This window comes from Agelaius phoeniceus, chromosome 24 (assembly GCF_051311805.1).
Source record: "Agelaius phoeniceus isolate bAgePho1 chromosome 24, bAgePho1.hap1, whole genome shotgun sequence".
In the NCBI taxonomy this organism is placed as follows: Eukaryota; Metazoa; Chordata; class Aves; order Passeriformes; family Icteridae; genus Agelaius; species Agelaius phoeniceus.
Window position 1 is genome coordinate 1,215,355 of NC_135288.1, and position 17,188 is coordinate 1,232,542.

Sequence of the window (17,188 nt, forward strand, 5' to 3'; positions counted from 1 at the left end):
GGAGACAGACAGGGAATGGGGCACAGAGCGAAGTGTGGAGATGGGCATGGAATGGGGCATAGAGCAAGACATGGAGCAGGCGTGGAGTGGGATACTGAACAGGGCATGGAAGGGGACATGTAGCAAGGCTTGAAGCAGGATATGGAAGGGGAGATGGAGTGGGGCATCAAGCAGGGCATGGAATGGGTTATGGAGCTGGGCACAGAGCAGGGTGCAACCAAGGTAAAGCATTGTGCAATGCAGGGCATGCCACTGCTTGGGAGTGCCTTGGCATGGAGCACAGCACTGCCCTGGAAACAGCCAGGGCACAGCCCAGTGTGTGGAATCGTCAAATCACAGAACCACAGATTGATTTGGGCTCGAGGGGACCTCAAAGTCCATCCAGTCCCACCCTTGCCATGGGCGGGGACACCTTCCACCATCCCAGCTTGCTCCAAGCCTCGTCCAACCTGGCCTTGGACACTTCCAGGGATCCAGGGGCAGCCACAGCTTCTCTGGGCACCCTGTGCCAGAATCCCTCCCCTGCTGCCCGTGCTGTGGGATCAGCCCCACAGCTGAGGCACATCCAGCCTCTCATCCACCAGCATCTCCAAGTCCTTCCCAGCAGGAGTGTTCTCCATGCCCCAGCCAGTACAGATACTGAGGGGCTGCCCTGAGCCAGGGGCAGCACCCTACACTCAGCTTTGCTGAACCTCATGAGGTTCCCAGGGCACATCCAGCACCCTCAGCCCTGCCTGGGCTGCAGGACAGCCCCAGGACCCCACTCCCTGTGTTTCATCACTTGCTACAACTGCAGGAGATAAACCAGAACTGCTTTTATTTCACTTGGGCATGGCAGAAATGCTCAACCCAGTGCTGGTTGGGAAATGTAATGAATTCATTTATCATTGTGTTATAAATCAATATACAATCAACAAATGGCATTACCCTGGAGGCACAAAACCCTCCAGAACACCCCAAAAACTTGTCCTCTTCTTCACCCCAAACAGAATAAAAGCAAGGAAAACAAGTTGGAAAGAAAGGAGCAAAGGACACGGTCAGTGCAATAACCATCCTGCAATCCACGTAATCTGGATTGGGTCACTAATCACTGCTGGGGTTGATGGACCTTTTCCCTCTTGCTTTCACTTCTTTTTAGAGCTCAAGAATCCAGCACTTTCCCAAGCAATGATTTTGCATTATTCAGGAATGGTTTCTGTACCAAAGCCTGTTTGAGTTCTGCACCAAAGCCATGTCCTCCCTTGCCTACAAGGATGTCTGGACGCTTTTTTTACTAATAACAGGGAATTTCTATTATTTGATTTTGCCATTTCCTCGGGGCAAGGTGGAGCTGGAGCCTGCAAATCAACACTGAATTAGAAGATGAGACAGAGGAACGGGCAACTTAACAGTATGAACAAATTTCCCACTGTGTTGTTCCCAAAAAGTTGCTTACAGGCTGAGAAAATTGGGGAAAACCATTGTCCCCTGTGCCTAAGGGCAAAGGCTGGTGGTGGCCACACTGCTCAGACCTTCTTCAGGTCCTCAGGGCCAAAGGAGGTAGGCAGCAGCTCCTCCAGCCTTTTGACAATGTAGGTGCCATCTCCTTTGGTCAGGTACACATCCCAGTCTGTGCCAAACTAGAGGAGGAGAAAGAAGAGCCTGATGAGGGAGAAGAAGGGAAGAACCTGCATTTCTTCCCCAAATTACTCATATACCCCATTTTCTCAGGTTCACAGGGAGCATCCCCCTCTATTACATGTATTTTGGGTTGGCTTATCAGCATTACCTCCCCCAGAGGATATTTTGGGCTCAGATCCTGTGTTTTCACCCCACCAGTGTGAGCCCCAGTGCCTCTGAACCTGCTGAATCTGACCCTCGATCACAGCCCCGCGACCCATTAAATATTAACAACCCCAAAACAAGGTGTGGGTGCTGGGATTCCCATGCAGAAGGAAGATAAGAGCTGGACAGAATCTGTGGGAAGCTCAGCTTTTGCAGGAAAATCCCCATTTTCAGGCTTGCCAGAGCAAGGACTCAAGGGCAAAACCCCGCAGCTGGAAGGTGAGCTAATGAATTCCCACTGAACACCCACCCAGGGCTGGAATACCCCTTTGCCAGGAGATAAAGAAATTTGAGGAGCCTGGAGCCAGCCCTGGGGCTGAGGACAGGGGGGTTGCACCCTCCTTGGAACCTCCAGGTGTTTTAGGGGGAGATGCCTGGGGTCAGGGGACGGTGTCTGGGGTCAGGGAATGAGCCATGGAGCCCCACACGAGCTGTCACCTCTCTCATCACTTGTCTGCAGGCGCCACAGGGTGTGATGAAGTGGTCCCCCATGTCACTGCCAAAGGAGAAGGGCACAGAGTCCTGAGGTCAGAGGAGGGGAGAACACCTGCAGAAGACCTTCATGCCCCGATAAATACAGAGCTGCAACAGATTTGTCCCCCAGTTCCTCCAAAAACACCATGCAAAAACTTTATTTCCCTCCCCAAACAATGGGGCTGCTGCAAAAGAAGCTGTCCCTGAGGAGTAGTGGGGGTTCTCCTGCTGGTTCCCCACCCCATCCCTCAGCACTCCAGCTCTCGGAGCACCCTCACCTGGTGATGGCCATGGCCTTGAAGCTGGTGTGCCCCTCAGAGATGGCTTTTTGGATGGCACCACGCTCAGCACACATCCCCAAGCTGTAGCAGGCGTTCTCCACGTTGCACCCTGCAGGGACAACCCCGGCATCAGCCACCCCAAACCCCACCAGCTCCTTTCTTCCCAGGGAATTGACAAAGAAAAGCCATTTTCCCTGCTTCCCCTCTTTATTTTCCCATCCGCTGTGATCTTTGGCTCGGTCTGGGATGGCGGCTGCCGGGAGGCAGCGGGGGAGGACACACAACACCAGCACCCCGGGATGACCCCGCTACACCCTCACACACGAGCCAAGGCTTGCTGGGGCCTCCCCAAAATCCCGGGGGGGGTCTCAGATCCCCTCTTACCCGAGAAGATCTCCCCTCCGGCGGTGAGCAGTGCAGCTCCCACCGGGAACCGGCTGTAGGGGCAATAGGCGCAGTTTTTGGCCTCCCGGCTGCGGCGCAGCAGGAGCTGCAGATGGTCACCCTGGGGCTGGCCCGGGGGGACAGCAGGGAGCGGGTGCTGCCCACTTCTCTCCATTGCTGCAGCTGCCTGCCCTGCCCGCTGACGCCGCGGTTAAATATTTCCTCGCCTGGAAAATAGGCTGGCCGGGATAACGCCCCGGCACGCAGCTGAACTCTGGGAAGCATCCCAGGGGCAGCCCTGGCCCCCACAGCACCGTGTGCAGGGATTCCCACATCCTCTCCCGGCCTGCTGCCTCATTTTTTCCAATTTCTCCTGTTTTCGTTGTTTACTTCCTCCTTTCTCTGTCCCGGCAGAACAGTTTTCCGCCACCATCCTGGAGGGTTTTTTTCCTCCTCAGTTCAAAACTGGTTCTGTGGCTCCAAAGGAAAATGTCCTTAAATCATTCCTGATGGGAAGGAACAACAGCTCCTAATCAGTGAGATCAAAAGAAATAAATTAATAAGATTAAAAGCATTTAAAAAATTATAATAAAAAATTATATTTTCCCAGGTCTTCTAACTACAAGCAGTAGGGGAAACTGGCTGAAGACACAGGTGGTCAAAAGCCCAATTTCAGATGCCCTCAGGCTGGAGCCCAAATTCAGTTTGGCTGGTGCTTCCATGGGAATTAGCCCACACAAGGTAAAGGGCTCCCAGGTGATCATCAAATTGCTTTTTAATTAAAGATTTCTCTATTTTTCCCCTTGCCCAAGGAGCTTCCTGCCCATTTTCTAGCTGCAAGGACGGTTGTCACAGGTCCCAGGGATTTATCACTGGGATTTTTGTCCAGTTTGTTGGATTTTGGGAGGATTTTGGCCTTACCTGCTGGTTTTGCCATCAAATCTTGCTGCTGGGTCACTGCTGAGGAGCCACAACAGGCTGGGAAGCAGCATCCAAAACTGGGAGTGGCTTCTGATGGGGCTGAAACTCCGGGAGCTGAAACTGAGTATGGCACAGTGAGACCACCACAGGCACCCCAAGAAACCAAAGCTGGGATGCTGAGATCTGTACTGTCCAAGGGATAACCAGGAAATCCATCTCCCACACTCTGCCAGGGTGCTTGTTCCCTCTGGAGCCCAGTGATGACAGTTCACTACTTGTCAGGGCAGGATGCTGAGATCCCTATTGTCCAAGGGATAACCAGGAAATCCATCTCCCACACTCTGCCAGGGTGCTTGTTCCCTCTGGAGCCCAGCAATGACAGTTCACTACTTGCCAGGGCAGTGAGTAAGAGGAGGGATTGGCAGCCCTGAACCAGCCCACAACTCTTTTCCTCAGCTTTCAAGTGCAAATCTAGGTTGTTTTCCTCTACATACAGTGCAGAGCCTCCCTTGCCCCCTAAAATCTGGGAGAAAATAGGAAAACCAGTCCTAGGGCAACTTGTGGGTGGCACTGTGGGATCAAACCAGTGTAGAGGGACACCACAGCCCCCTGACCCCAATAATGTGGAATCTCTAAATAAAGAAGCTTCCAGAGTGGGTTCACATCTGCCCTCTCAATATGAACACTGAGCAAGTAAACACAGTCCTCACCTCAGTCAACAAGAGCAAGAATAGAAATTATGAAAGACAGAGGCTAGCATAGATAGAAATCTCCCTCATTAACACTAATTCCCTAATTGCCATCTCCCCAAAACCATCCTTGCACTGGGAGCAAACCATACAGCCCATGTTTGCATCAGAAAAGCTGAAAAACAGACAAATTCATGCATTTTTTATTATTTTGGCTGCAAAATCCTACAAGGCTGTCAAGGCCACGGCAGTGAGAGAGTGGGGCTGGTGCTGTCTGCCTGTGAAGCTGCTATTTTAAGGTTGTATTTGCTTCACTCAAACTGCAGAAAATCTGGGAAGCTGCTGGAAATGGCTTCCGTTCCCTGCAACACCCCACTCTGATTTTCTTCCCTAAGCAGACTAAAAGTGGGGGAACATGGTGTTATTCTACCCCTTTCTCCTCTCCATTTTTTAATCCCAAGACAAACAGAGCATCCCCAAGCCCAGGGGTCTCCCTGCTTTATGTCCAGATATCAAGAAAAAAAAAAAAAAAAAAAAAAAAAAAAGGTGGAAATCAGGGCTTGAGCCAAAGGCACTGAATCCTGAGCAGCCTCAGACTCCACTGCAGGGCTGAAACCTTGCAGTGCTCCCCAAAAAATTCCCCCCGAGCCGTGCCATGGGTAAATAAAATTCCATTTCTCCTGGAGAGAAGCTGTCCTAGGGCCTTGGCCAGAGATAAAAGCAACAGGTTAAAAGCCAGCTCAGCCCAAAAGGAGAGGAGCAGCAAGGAGATCTGACTGGCTTGGATATAACAGGAGCAAATGGGAGGTTTGGAGGAAAAAATGCCAGCAAACCTGCAGGATCTGCAAACCTGCAGGGTCTGCAAATCCTGGCACACACCCTTGTGACACGTACTGATTTGGGGGGAAAAGCCCCCACCTTTTTGTCGTTCCCGTGTCAGAAGCCATCATCTGACCCTCCCAAAATCATCCCCACACCCAGGTGGGAAATGAGGGAATTTCCCCTGACGCCGGTGTGTTTCGGCGCTGGGGGTCTGGCTGCTGCATGGGCATGGGGGGCTGGGTTCCCCCCCGGCTTCCTCTCGCTGCCGGGGCTCGGAGCGGGCGCGCACGGGGCCGTTCACCGGCGGGGGCCGCTCACCGGCGGCTCCCCGCGTGCTCGGGGAGGTGGAGCAGCCCACGGAGGAGCCGCGTCCCCGCAGCCGCCGCCGCCGCCGCTCCCGCAGCATCAGGCGCAGGCGGCACCCGGAACGCGGCGGCTCCTCGGCTCCGCATCCTCCGTGGGCAGCCGGATCGGACACGGGGCCGCGTCCCGCTGCCGGGGTAGGGCACGACACCCCCTGCGCGGGGGGTGCGGGGACACCCCCCAGACCGGCTGCGGGGCTTGGGGGGGTGGTCCCGCTGCTTGCGAGCGAGGCCGGCGGTAGCGGAGCGGAGCCGAGATGCTGCCCTGGCGCCGGAGCAAGTTCGTGCTGGTGGAAAATGAACGTAAGTGCAAAGGCAAGAGCCTGGGGCCGGGGCTGAGCTACGCGGCGCTGCTGGCCGGCTTCCTCCGCTCCTGCCCGGACCTGCTGCCCGAGTGCCCGCTGGAGCGCCTGGGCAGCGTCTTCCGCGGGAAGCGCCAGAAAGTGGAGCTGAACAAGGAGGACCCGACGTACACGGTGAGGTACCTGGGCAACGCCGTCACCCTGCACGCCAAGGGCGAGGGCTGCACCGAGGAGGCGGTGGGCAAGATCTGGGCCAAGAGCGAGGCGGGCGCCGGCGGGGCCAAGATGACGCTGACGCTGGGCCCTCATGGCATCCGCATGACGCCCTGCGAGAAGGGGACCCGCCGGCCGGGCCACGCGTACCTGCTGCACCGCATCACCTACTGCGCCGCCGACCGCCGGCACCCCAAGGTGTTCGCCTGGGTGTACCGGCACCAGGTGAAGAACAAGGCGGTGGTGCTGCGCTGCCACGCCGTGCTGGTCTCCAAGGCCGACAAGGCGCGCGCCATGGCCCTGCTCCTCTACCAGACCTCGGCCTCCGCCTTCAACGAGTTCAAGCGCCTCAAGAGACAGAGCGATTTCCGCCACGTCCAGCAGCAGCTCCTGGGCGACGCCATCGTGCCCTTGGTGCCGCTCCGCAGGCTCCTCAACGCCAAGTGTCCCTACCGCCCGCCGGCCGAGCGGGCCCGCTGCGCCCCAAGGCTCAGCTCCATCCTGGAGGAGGAGGAGGAGGAGGCCTTCGGCGCCGGGCCGCCCCTGGGGGACCCCGAGCGAGCGGCCGTGCTGCGGCTGGCCAGCGACATGAGGGGCTGCAGCCTGCGCGGGCCCCGCGCCGCCGTGTGCTGAGCGCCGGCGGGACACGAGGTGCCCTCGGTGCGCCCCGAGCCGGTGCTGGACCCTCCTCGGGGAGCAATCTGGACAAGACGGCGGCTCCGTCTGCAGGAAGACCCATGGTGGGGGTGGGTTTGCACCCCAGGGACCCCCACCCGGCCCCGCACATGAACCTGCTCTCGTGCCTCCTCCACAGCGGCCATAATAATAAAATTAATGTGTGTTTTCTGCGGTGTGACGGCGCCTGTGTCTCACCCAGACCCCGGCGGACGACAGAGTTAAGCTCGGCTCTGAGGCAGCTTGGGGGGTTTATATTGCTTTTACCCCTCGAAAGGCAAGCCAAGGAGGGGGGGCTGCAGGGTCCACGGTGCTTTCCTGCGGTACCGAGGGCGGGGGAGAGCTGATCTGTGTAGTCATGGCAACTTGAATTTTTAAATATAGAGCTGGGGGGGAGGCGGTGCCGCCCACGTCAGGGGAGCAGTGATGGGGGTTTGGCCCCTTGGACCCCACTGGAGAGCACAACTTGCCTGCACCCCCCTACCCACTCCAAATTAGCACCAAGGGCCTGAAGATCAATAATTTACAAAAAATTGCTATTTTTTTTCTTTCCCTTTTGCTGCTTTCCCAGAATAAGCGATGGTAAGGAGATGGGGGGGGTGGGGGTGGGTTTGTGTCCTCCCCGGCAGGGACCTGCCATGGCCCTTTGTGGGGTGGGAGGAAGGACTCTGCAAAGTGGGGCTGGGGGCTGCGTCCTGAGGCTGAGCCCCCACAGTGGGGGCCAGGTGGTGCTGCTGCCCCACAGCCCAGTGAGGGGTTGTAAGCCCTTCCCCAAGGTATTATGGGGCTGGGATTTGGAGAGATAAACCCTCCCAGCCTCCCAGGGGGGACAGGCGCTGGTCTGACCACTGTCCCCCTAAACTTAGCAGAAGGTGAGATTTTGGGTTGCCCCCCCAGCCCCAAGGTGGCAGGGGGGGTATGGGGGATGCTCCCTCCACACACCCAGGGGCATTAGGATTTGCGGCCAGCTGCCAAGATCCTGATTTGGGCTAATCCCCCTCAGATACTGGTGAGGCTGGAGTTTGATGTCTTTCCCAGGACCGCAGGGTGAAGGTAAAGGGGTGGGGAGGTAAAGGGGTGGGGAGGCTGCCATCTGTCCCGCCCCCCCAAACTCCAAGGATGGGGTTTATCCCCCTAAAGCTCCGTGGGACCGGGATCTGAGCCGCGTCCCCCGACTCACAACCTCTGTGGGGGGATACTGTGTGTGCCCCGCACCCCAGCAGGGTTGTGTGGAGCCCCCGCGCCCCGCCCGGCCTTGGCGGACCCCCCGTCTCGATGGCGGCGCTGCGGCGGCCAGAACGCCGCTCGTGACGTCATCGCCGGGCGCCGGCGCGGCGCGTGGTTGCCGTGGTAACGGCGGGCCTGGCCGCCATGGAGGGCGGCGGGCGGCCCTCGGCCGCACAGGCCGTGCTCTTGGCCGCCAGCACCGCCATCACTGCCCTGCTCTACTCCATCTACCGGCAGAAGGCTCGCGTGGCCCGCGGGCTCGAGGTGGGTGTGAGGGGTGCGACGGGGGGATGCATGTGCCCGGCCCCCGAACCGCGGCCTGGTCGCGCTGGCTGAGCCGCGGCCTCTGTTTGCTCCCGCAGGGCGCCAGGAAGGTCCGGCTGGACGGGGACCTGCGGGCCGTGCTGCTAGAGGCTCCCGGACGCTGCGTGCCCTATGCAGTCATAGAAGGTAAGGTCGTGTACAAACACCAGATGTTTATGTCTAAAAATGAAACAGGGGAGTCCTGTAACTTTATTCGAACCAATGGAGAGGTCATGGGCATTTCCCATGGAGTCTCTCAAATTACTAGGGGATGCAGCCTCCTTTTTATTGTCACTTCCCGGCCGCACTTCCCTCTCGTTTTCCCTATTGGCTGAGGCACTTTAGAGGTGCAGACTGCCCGAAATGCCTGATACCTAAGACTCACTTCTAATGTATAACTTTCCTTTCCTTTCCTTTCCTTTCCTTTCCTTTCCTTTCCTTTCCTTTCCTTTCCTTTCCTTTCCTTTCCTTTCCTTTCCTTTCCTCCTTTCTCTTTTACTTTCACTTTCACTTTCCCTCCCCTGTGTCAGTCAGTGGAAATCCTGTGGAATTTGTGGTTCTTCCCATTGTTTCTTTTATCTCTCAGTATCTAGTTTTATCTACCACAGTTTATTTGTAAAGACAAATCCCTCATTCCTTTCAAACAAGACCTGAAGTGATGCCCCAAACAGGGGTGGGGGGGCACATCCTGCCCCACAGCTGCTCCTCACTAGGGGATTTCATCCCCAGCTCCTCCTCCCGTGCCCTGGTCATTTCCCCCCTGCCAAGCAGCTACAGACTTCTGACAGCAGAAACCACAAGCTCTTGGCCCTTTTGTCCCCATCTTAGAATTCTAGAAGGGTTTTGGTAGAAAGAGACCTTAAAGCTCATCCAGTTCCACCCCTGCCATGTGCAGGGACACCTTCCACTGTCCCAGGGTGCTCCAAGCCCCATCTAACCTGGACTTGGACACTTCCAGGGATGGGGCAGCCACAGCTTCTCTGGATACCCTCAGCAGCCTCACAGGAAGGAAGGGGTTTCTTCCTAGCAGCCCAGTGAAGCCATTCCCCATGGTCCAGGGTTTGTTCCACGAGCCCTCATGTGGCCCCTGGGTTCCTGTTGCAGGTGTGGTGCGCTCGGTGAAGGACACCCTGAGCAGTCAGTTTGTGGAGAACTGCAAGGGAGTGGTTCAGAGGCTGACACTGCAGGAGCACAAGATGGTGTGGAACAGAACCACCCACCTCTGGTATGTGCCTGGCACCCTCAAACTCCTGTGGTACCCTTGGGGGGTCTGACAGCCTGAAATGGCCTCAGGCGTGGCCAGAGTGACCAAGTGCCTCAAAGCTGGGTCCCAAAGTAGCCTCCACAGTGACAGCTGCCATAATGGGGGGTTTGGCTGATTCTAGGGCTTTCACAGAGGGGCTGGAGGAGAAGAGAGCATTGAGTAACCCAACATGGGCTGAAGATTGATCAGCCCCACCTTGTTACCCCACCAGAGGATGGCATTTCATAAAAGACCCACTTGCAGAACAGAAATTAATTGAATTTGGGTGATCCCCACACCCAGGGGTGCCAGAACTGCTGAAACAGAGCCCAGTGATGCTGTTTGATAAGCATTTGGTAACACCAAATTGGGATGTGTGACACGTGGTGCTTCCCCTCACAGGATGGTTTGTGAATGCCACAGGCACGTCAGGAGGTGGGGATGGGGGAAGCCCCCAGTACTTGTGGAGCACTGAGTGAGAGTGGAGTGGCCTCGTGCACCCCTGACAGTGCCACGAGGGGAAAGGTGTTCTCCAGTGTAGCAACATGTGGCTGCAGTGAGGATCGTGTCCAGGGAGGCCACAGCCGACAGCAGAGGAAACAGACAGACAAGTCTCTTCCTTGTTTAGCACGAGAGTCCATTTTATTTCCCCCCCCTCCACCCCATGCCGTGGGGGGAGAAGGCAGAGTCCCGGGAGCCCGAGCAAAGCCCAGAGAGCCGAGAACAGAGAGAGAGGGACACAGACCCGGGGCGGGGTTTTATCAGGTGTCCCATGGGAGGAGTCTTAGGATCAGATTGCAGCCTCCTCAGAAGGGAAAGGCTCCACACTCCAGACACCCCCATCAAAGAAACTCCTCTCAGGGCGTGTCCCATCTGGCAGTCCCCAAAACCAGCAGGCCATCCCAGGCTGTGTTTCCCATCGGGGGCAGTCAGTTCACTTCCCCCCCTTTTCCCTCCCCAGGAATGACTACGAGAAGATCATCCACCAGAGAACCAGCACCACCCCCTTTGACCTGGTCCCTGCTGAGGACGACGCCGGCGTCACCGTCCGGGTGATGAAGCCTCTGGACGCTGCCGAGCTCGGCCTGGAGACGGTGTATGAGAAATTCCACCCCTCTGTCCAGTCCTTCACGGACGTCATCGGCCACTACATCAGCGGGGAGCGTCCCAAGGGCATCCAGGAGACCGAGCAGATGCTGAAGGTGGGCACGGCCCTGACTGGGGTGGGAGAGCTGGTCCTGGACAACGCCACCATCAAGCTGCAGCCCCCGAAGCAGGGCATGCCCTACTACCTGAGCTCCCTGGATTTCGAGTCCTTGCTGCAGAAACAGGAGTCCAGCGTGCGGTTTTGGAAAATCCTGACGGTGGTTTTTGGCTTTGCCACGTGCGCCGTGCTGTTCTTCCTGCTGCGGAAGCAGTACCGGCACCACCGGGAGCAGCAGCACCTGCGGCAGATGCAGGAGGAGTTCCGGCAGGCCCAGGAGCGCCTGACCGGCACCGAGGGCGGCGAGGTTCTCAAAAACGCCTGTGTGGTCTGCTTGAGCAGCACCAAATCCTGCGTTTTCCTGGAGTGTGGCCACGTCTGCTCCTGCCACGACTGCTACCAGGCTCTTCCCAAGCCCAAAAAGTGCCCAATCTGCAGGCAGGGCATCACCAGGGTGGTTCCCTTGTACAACAGTTAATTTTTTGTGGTTCTTCGGGGGGGAGACTTTGGATTTAAAGCTGCCACTGGCAAAGGGGTTTTGTCGCCTCGCTGCTTGGGTGGTGGGTTTTGGGGAAGGGGAGGGAGCTTGAGGGAGCGGGTGTTTCACCAAGGGGGCAGAGCAGAGTCTGAAAAGGTGACTCTGCAGCTGATCAGGGCTCATGCTGTGCTATGGAGGTGTTTTTGAGAGAGATGATTCTTTGCAAAGGGTGAGATGCTTGGGGGAAGATGCAGCTTGAAGCTCTTCTATTAAGGTTTGGACTCTCAGGGTTCGTGTCATGGTTACAGAGCCTGCAGCCCCTTACCCAACTGATAAAAACATGGGAAAAACAAAAATAAAATGTATTAAGGGTTCTGGGAGGCTGCAGAATTCCTGTGAGGCTGCCAGAGGGCTGCAAGGCCTAATGGAGCAGGAGGGGCTGTCGGAGAGCTCGTACCAGGGGGTGTGAACACAGGTAATTCTGTGATCCCCCCAAAATGGCTTTGTCACACCAGGGTATGAGGATGGGGATGTGAGAGTGCTGTGGCTAATGGCTGATGGCTGTGCTTGGCTTGGCTTGGCTTGGGATAGCAATTGAGGTGTAAAGTAATAAAACAGGATGAAAAGTGTGTCTGTGTCGGATTATTCCAGGTGAGTGGTGACATTTGTCCTCCCTGAGGTGGACATGGTGAGCCTGGATCATCCCAAGCCATGATGGAGGTTGGCTGAGGGGGGAACCTGTCCCTCCTGCACTGGACATGACAGTCACTGCTGTCCCCTTATGACACAGGTAGTGCCAAACCCCCAAACTGACACAAAAAAGGAAAATTCCCTTCCCTGACACTCCTATTTTGCCATAAATCCCATATGCACCCAAGAGGGTTAATGGACCCAAAGTCCTGCTGCAGTGAACATTTGTTGGGGAGGACAATTAGAGAAACATTCCAGGGGAATGAGGGAGCCTCAAGTAGGAACAGTTGAAAACCCCAGGACTGAGGCAGCCCCTGGTTAGCCCTGCTCCAGACAGAGCCATCCACATCCCCCAGGCACATTTAAAAAGAAACATTCCCATCGACTGGCATTTTAAACCCCCTGAATTTACAGTGAAAATGATGAGTTGTTTCTCATTAAACATTAACCAGAGCAGCTGGGCAGTGTCCGAAGGCCATTCTGGCTGTGGGGCACAAATCCACAGCTGGATTTTGAGAAGGAGCAGGTCCCTGGTGATTCCAGTGCTGGATTTTGAGAAGGAGCAGGTCCCTGGTGATTCCAGTGCTGGATTTTGAGGAGGAGCAGGTCCCTGGTTATTCCTGTGCTGGGAAAGGGCCGCGTCCCACCAGCTGTAGATGGCGGTGGCTGCCTGCAGGGCGAGGCAGCCCGCGGAACAGAATCCCAGAGGGAACAGTGGAACACAGCTCAAAAAGCCACACTGCAGCCCCAAAACCCAGCAGACAGATTGAAAGGGCAGAATCCCATCTGCTGGAAGAGGTATCCCTCCTCTTCAGGGGAACGAGCACCCCAAAAAGCCTCATCCCCTCACTGGGGACAGGGAGGAGGTCAATCCCCCTCAGACCAGTGCAGGACACAGCCTTGAGCCTCGGTGTTTTGCCCAGGAGTGGAGCATCAGGCAAAGCCTAAAAATACTCCTTGGAGGGGCTGTGCTTCCCCATTACCCCTCGCCTCCTGTTTCCAAGCTTTCCCTGCGATTTCTCGGGCGTAGCCGCAACCTTATGTAAGGAGCTGACAGCTCGGGGGCGGGCAGGAGTGCAGGGGAGAGGGGCTTGTGCAGCTCTGGGGGCTGAGGATTCCAGCAAACGAGGGCTTTGGAGATGGGAGCAGCCCCAGGACAGCTCACCCCAGCCCTGGCACCACCAAGCACCCTGTCCTTCCATTCTGCTCAGCCCCAAAATGAGCCAGGCTCCCAATTCCAGAGAAACCCTGTAAGTCAGCCTTGCACAAACAGGTTCTTTGCTGCTGCTGCTACTGTTCTCCTGCTCCCTTTTGTGGGAGATGCACCACAGATGCCTGAACACCCCAACATAGCTGTGGCCTTTCCCAAAATGTTATCCCCAACCTTCCCATCACTCGCTTTGCCAGGCAGTAACCCCAATGACCCACACTGTTGTGGTAACTCTGCATAGAAAACCCCACGGGAAGCTCACAGTGACTCAGAAGTCCTCCTGCAGTGCCCCAGGAAAGGCTCGTGCAGGAAGGGGTCCTGGGAGCCCCCTGCCAAGCACACCCAGTCCCCCCCATGCTGCAGCCCCCCACAAAGTGCCAGAGGTCTCCAGATGGCTCTGCAGGGCAGAGGCTGTGCCCAGGGCTCCTGGGAACGGGCGGTGGGCTCCCCAGGGCTGTGGAGGGGTCAGTTCCAGACTTTCCCCCGGAGTGGCTGGGGAGACTCACTCTGAACTCCCCAAAGGTGTCTGTGAGGTACTCTGGGCTCCCCAGATGTGGCTGTGGGGCAGCTCTGGGCTCCCCAAAAGTGCTGTGGGGCCACCTAAGCTCTCCGAGGGTCCTTGCAGGGCAGCTCTGGACTCCCCAGGGATGCTGAGGGGCAGGCTGGGGAATCCAGAGCCCGAAGGCGCAGAGTGTGTCTGCCAGGCAGCTTTGGGATCTCCGGGGATGCTGTGGGACACCCCGAGGATGCTCCGGGACAGCTCCGTGCTCCGCGGGGAGCTGGCGGGGCAGGCCCGGGCTCCTTGAGGAGGCTCCGCGCTCCCCGGGGACGCTGCGGGGCAGGCGGCGGGGCAGTCCCGGGGATCCCCGGGGTGCGGATCAGCCCGCGGGGCGGTGCCGCCGCCGGTGCCGGGGGCCGAGCCGGTCCCGCCCCGCCCCGCCCGGTCCCGCCTCCCGCTCCTCTATCGCCGCCGCCGCCGGAGCCGCCGCCGCAGCCGCGGAGCCGCGAGCAGCGCCGGCCGGGCCGGGATGTGACGGGGCGGCTGCCCCGCGCCCGCTGCGCCGCTGCCCCGGGCCCGCGGGCCCCGCGCCCCGGGAGGCTGTCGGGGGGCGGCGGCGGCGGCGGGTCCCCCCCCGCCGCCCCCATGTCGGAGGGGCCGCCCTACGGCGAGGGGCAGCTGGCGGGGGACGCGGCCGTGGGGCAGCTGCCCTTCCCCGTTCGCCTCCGCGGCGGCGACGGGCTCCTGGCCGGAGGGCAGGGCAAGCGGCCGCCCAAGCTGGGGCAGATCGGCCGCAGCAAGAGAGGTGGGTGCCGGAGGGGCCGGGGCGCACCGGGAGCCGTCCGGGATGCGGGACACGGCCCCAGGGATGCGGCGGGATGCAGCGGGTGTCCCGCGGGGTGTTGGGCTTCGTGCAGCGGGGACCTTCCCCGGGGACGCGGGACAGCGGGGACCGTCCTCAGGGACGGGGCACGATGACCGGGCTCCCTGAGGATGTCGGGCATCGCGTCCCGAGGACCTTCCCCAGGGCTGCAGGGCATTGGGGACCGTCCTGAGGGACAGGGTATGGTGCACCGGGCTCCCTGAGCGATGTTGGGCATCATGTTCCGTGGATCTTCCCCAGGGATGGGGCATCGAGCGCCTTTCGGGGATGCAGGGCACCGGGAAGCGTCCCCGGGGACGGGGCACGATGCACCAGACTCCCTGCAGGATGTCAGGCAGCACGTCCCAAGGACTGGCACCGGGGTGTTGTGTGGCCGGACCCTCCCTGGGGGCAGAACATCGTGCCCTGGGCACTTCACCGGGTGTAGGGCAGCAGGGACCTTCCTCAGGGACAGGGGACATTCCCTGGGGACCATCCCATTCGCAGGTCACAGAGGTGAGGGGACCTTCCCTGGGGACATGTCCTTTGCCAAGTATCCCCAGGGACAGGGCACCAGTGCCGGGGCGTGCGGTACTGGGGACGCTCCCTGGGGACGGGACACGGTGCCGGGTGCCCTGCGGCGGTCGGGGCCGTGTCGCTTTGCCAGCAGCCACACCAGGGATGTCGGACCGCTCCAACCCCCTCCAGGGTGACCTTGGGCGGGGGGAGCACGGCGGCAGAAAATTCATCGCTCTTCTGTTTCTTTCTGCTTTCCAGTGGTTATTGAAGATGATAGAATTGATGATGTGCTGCAAAACCTCTCCGAAAAGGCCCCTCCCGGTGTTTAAAGCCTCCCTGGGGACGCTGGGCCGAGGCCCGGGGTGGGGTCGGTTTACAATGGCACAGGTGACCGGCAGAGAATAAACCCCAGCCCCGCAGCGAGCGCCGAGCGCCGGGAACGCCGCCCGCAGCCCCGCGGCTCGTCCTGCCCTCCGGAGACGCGCGGAGGGGAGGGCGGCGAGCGAGCCAGAGCCCAGCCGTGAATTCAAAAATGATAATAAATTAAAATATATCTGTGTAATCGGGAAAATAGTCACCTGCTTCAAACCCCCCACCCCGAGGGATGGACGGAGGAGGCACGCCGCGGCTCTGAATTACTCGGGATGGCTTTTCTCGGGCTGATGAACCTTGTGCCGCGCTAGATCGGGGGGTAAGAGGAAAAGGGGCAGCGGGAGATGGGGGGAGCAGGGGGAACAGCCCCTGGAGTCTCCCTCCGGCCAGGGCTGTTCCCAGCGGGCACCTTGTTTACATGATTTAATCTTGCAAAAATGAATCCATGCACTTGGATGTACCACGCTATCCCCTTCTGTATGAGTTTCTTTTTTTTATGTTGATGTCTTTGGATGTTGGGAAATTATATAAAATAGATATATATATATATATTTAATTTTAGTCACGTTTTAAGGTTCTCGAGGGGGAAAACCAAAACTTTTATAAAGGAAAGGCCTGAAGGAAGAATTGCTGGTTTATTTTTTAAAGCTTGTACTTCTTGGTTGCTGTGAGCAAAGGGACAGATTTTATATGTATGGGGGGCGGGGGGGTCGCTCAGCTTTTCTAACTACCATGCAGTCTGTAGTGTGGGTGATCTTGGTTTTCTTTTTTTTTTTTCCTTATATTGTGGCAGTTTCCTCTCTTTAATAGACTGTATTAAAACATATATATAAAAGAAATTATTTAATGTAATCACAAGAGTGCCAAACACTTGGAGATGCTGGAGGGCAGCGATTCCCTCCCCGAGACGAGCAGCACTCAGAGCTTTCTGCTCTTTCCAGGGCTCGGTCGATCTCTCGTGGGGTTTTCTCTGACTTCTCTTTTCTAATCTTTCTTTTTAACTATTTTGCATGATGTGCATAAAAACAAAAGGGGAAAAAAAAGGGGGGAGGGGGACAAAAAGCGCCTCTGGTGCCCGGGCTTGGTTCTTGTTTCTGTTTGCGATTGACTGACAGACCTCAAGGCAGGTTTTTCTTTCCTCCTTTTCTTAAATATTGTGTATGTTGCACTTTTATCCACTACACAGGGCTATTTCTGCAATGTCCGAATAAAAAGGAAAATGAAACAAAACGGAAAAAAAAATTATAAATGCGGATCTGCCGTGTTTTCCCGTGGGCTGCCAGGGCCACACAGCATGAGCATCCATCCTGTCCCCCCAAATAATCCCAAAATAACTAAGGAAAACCTCCTCACTCTCTAGCACAGACCCCTGTTAATCTGAATAACTAATTGTAATTAATATTTATTTGTGAGATTTTTTTGTTTGATGGGAAAACACTTCAGGGGCACAAACTTAATGGAAAAATTCAACGTTGGGTCCTGAGAGTGGCTGTTGGGAATGGGGAATAAAAGGTGGCTTGCCCTTCACTGGTGGGAAAGGTGTGGAAAATGGGCATTTCCCTTCCAGTATTGCCTCCCTTCCCCCCAGACCCCAAATCCTGGTGTTAAAAAAGGCCATTATCCCTTCTGCCCAC

The 17,188-nt window shown here is 57.3% G+C and overlaps 4 protein-coding genes across 5 annotated transcripts; 3 read left to right on the plus strand and 1 right to left on the minus strand.

Annotated features, from left to right (window-relative positions):
* Positions 1 to 800: 800 nt before the first annotated feature.
* On the minus strand, positions 801 to 5,470 carry CDA (cytidine deaminase). The gene is made up of 5 exons (XM_054647990.2): positions 3,885 to 5,470; positions 2,964 to 3,492; positions 2,577 to 2,688; positions 2,263 to 2,320; positions 801 to 1,619 (listed from the first exon to the last, which is right to left on the minus strand). Exons 2-5 carry the CDS (start codon positions 3,136 to 3,138, stop codon positions 1,506 to 1,508), a joined length of 459 nt encoding a protein of 152 aa, XP_054503965.2. The 5' UTR covers positions 3,139 to 3,492; positions 3,885 to 5,470; the 3' UTR covers positions 801 to 1,505.
* A 117-nt stretch (positions 5,471 to 5,587) lies between these two features.
* Positions 5,588 to 7,118, plus strand: FAM43B (family with sequence similarity 43 member B). The gene has a single exon (XM_054647930.2). The coding sequence runs from the start codon at positions 6,015 to 6,017 to the stop codon at positions 6,903 to 6,905; it is 891 nt and encodes a 296-aa protein (XP_054503905.1). The 5' UTR covers positions 5,588 to 6,014; the 3' UTR covers positions 6,906 to 7,118.
* Positions 7,119 to 7,271: 153 nt separating this feature from the next.
* Positions 7,272 to 12,031, plus strand: MUL1 (mitochondrial E3 ubiquitin protein ligase 1). 2 transcript variants are annotated; one of them, XM_077190183.1, is made up of 4 exons: positions 7,272 to 7,529; positions 8,537 to 8,624; positions 9,582 to 9,702; positions 10,682 to 12,031. In XM_077190183.1, exons 1-4 carry the CDS (start codon positions 7,527 to 7,529, stop codon positions 11,400 to 11,402), a joined length of 933 nt encoding a protein of 310 aa, XP_077046298.1. In that variant the 5' UTR covers positions 7,272 to 7,526; the 3' UTR covers positions 11,403 to 12,031. The 2 variants fall into 2 exon arrangements, with proteins under 2 accessions (XP_077046298.1, XP_054503809.1); XM_054647834.2 differs by lacking the exon at positions 7,272 to 7,529 and adding an exon at positions 8,225 to 8,438.
* A 2,239-nt stretch (positions 12,032 to 14,270) lies between these two features.
* On the plus strand, positions 14,271 to 16,803 carry CAMK2N1 (calcium/calmodulin dependent protein kinase II inhibitor 1). Its single transcript, XM_054647835.2, has 2 exons — positions 14,271 to 14,606; positions 15,441 to 16,803. The coding sequence occupies exons 1-2, from the start codon at positions 14,447 to 14,449 to the stop codon at positions 15,509 to 15,511; spliced, it is 231 nt and encodes a 76-aa protein (XP_054503810.1). The 5' UTR covers positions 14,271 to 14,446; the 3' UTR covers positions 15,512 to 16,803.
* The last annotated feature ends 385 nt before the right edge of the window (positions 16,804 to 17,188 follow it).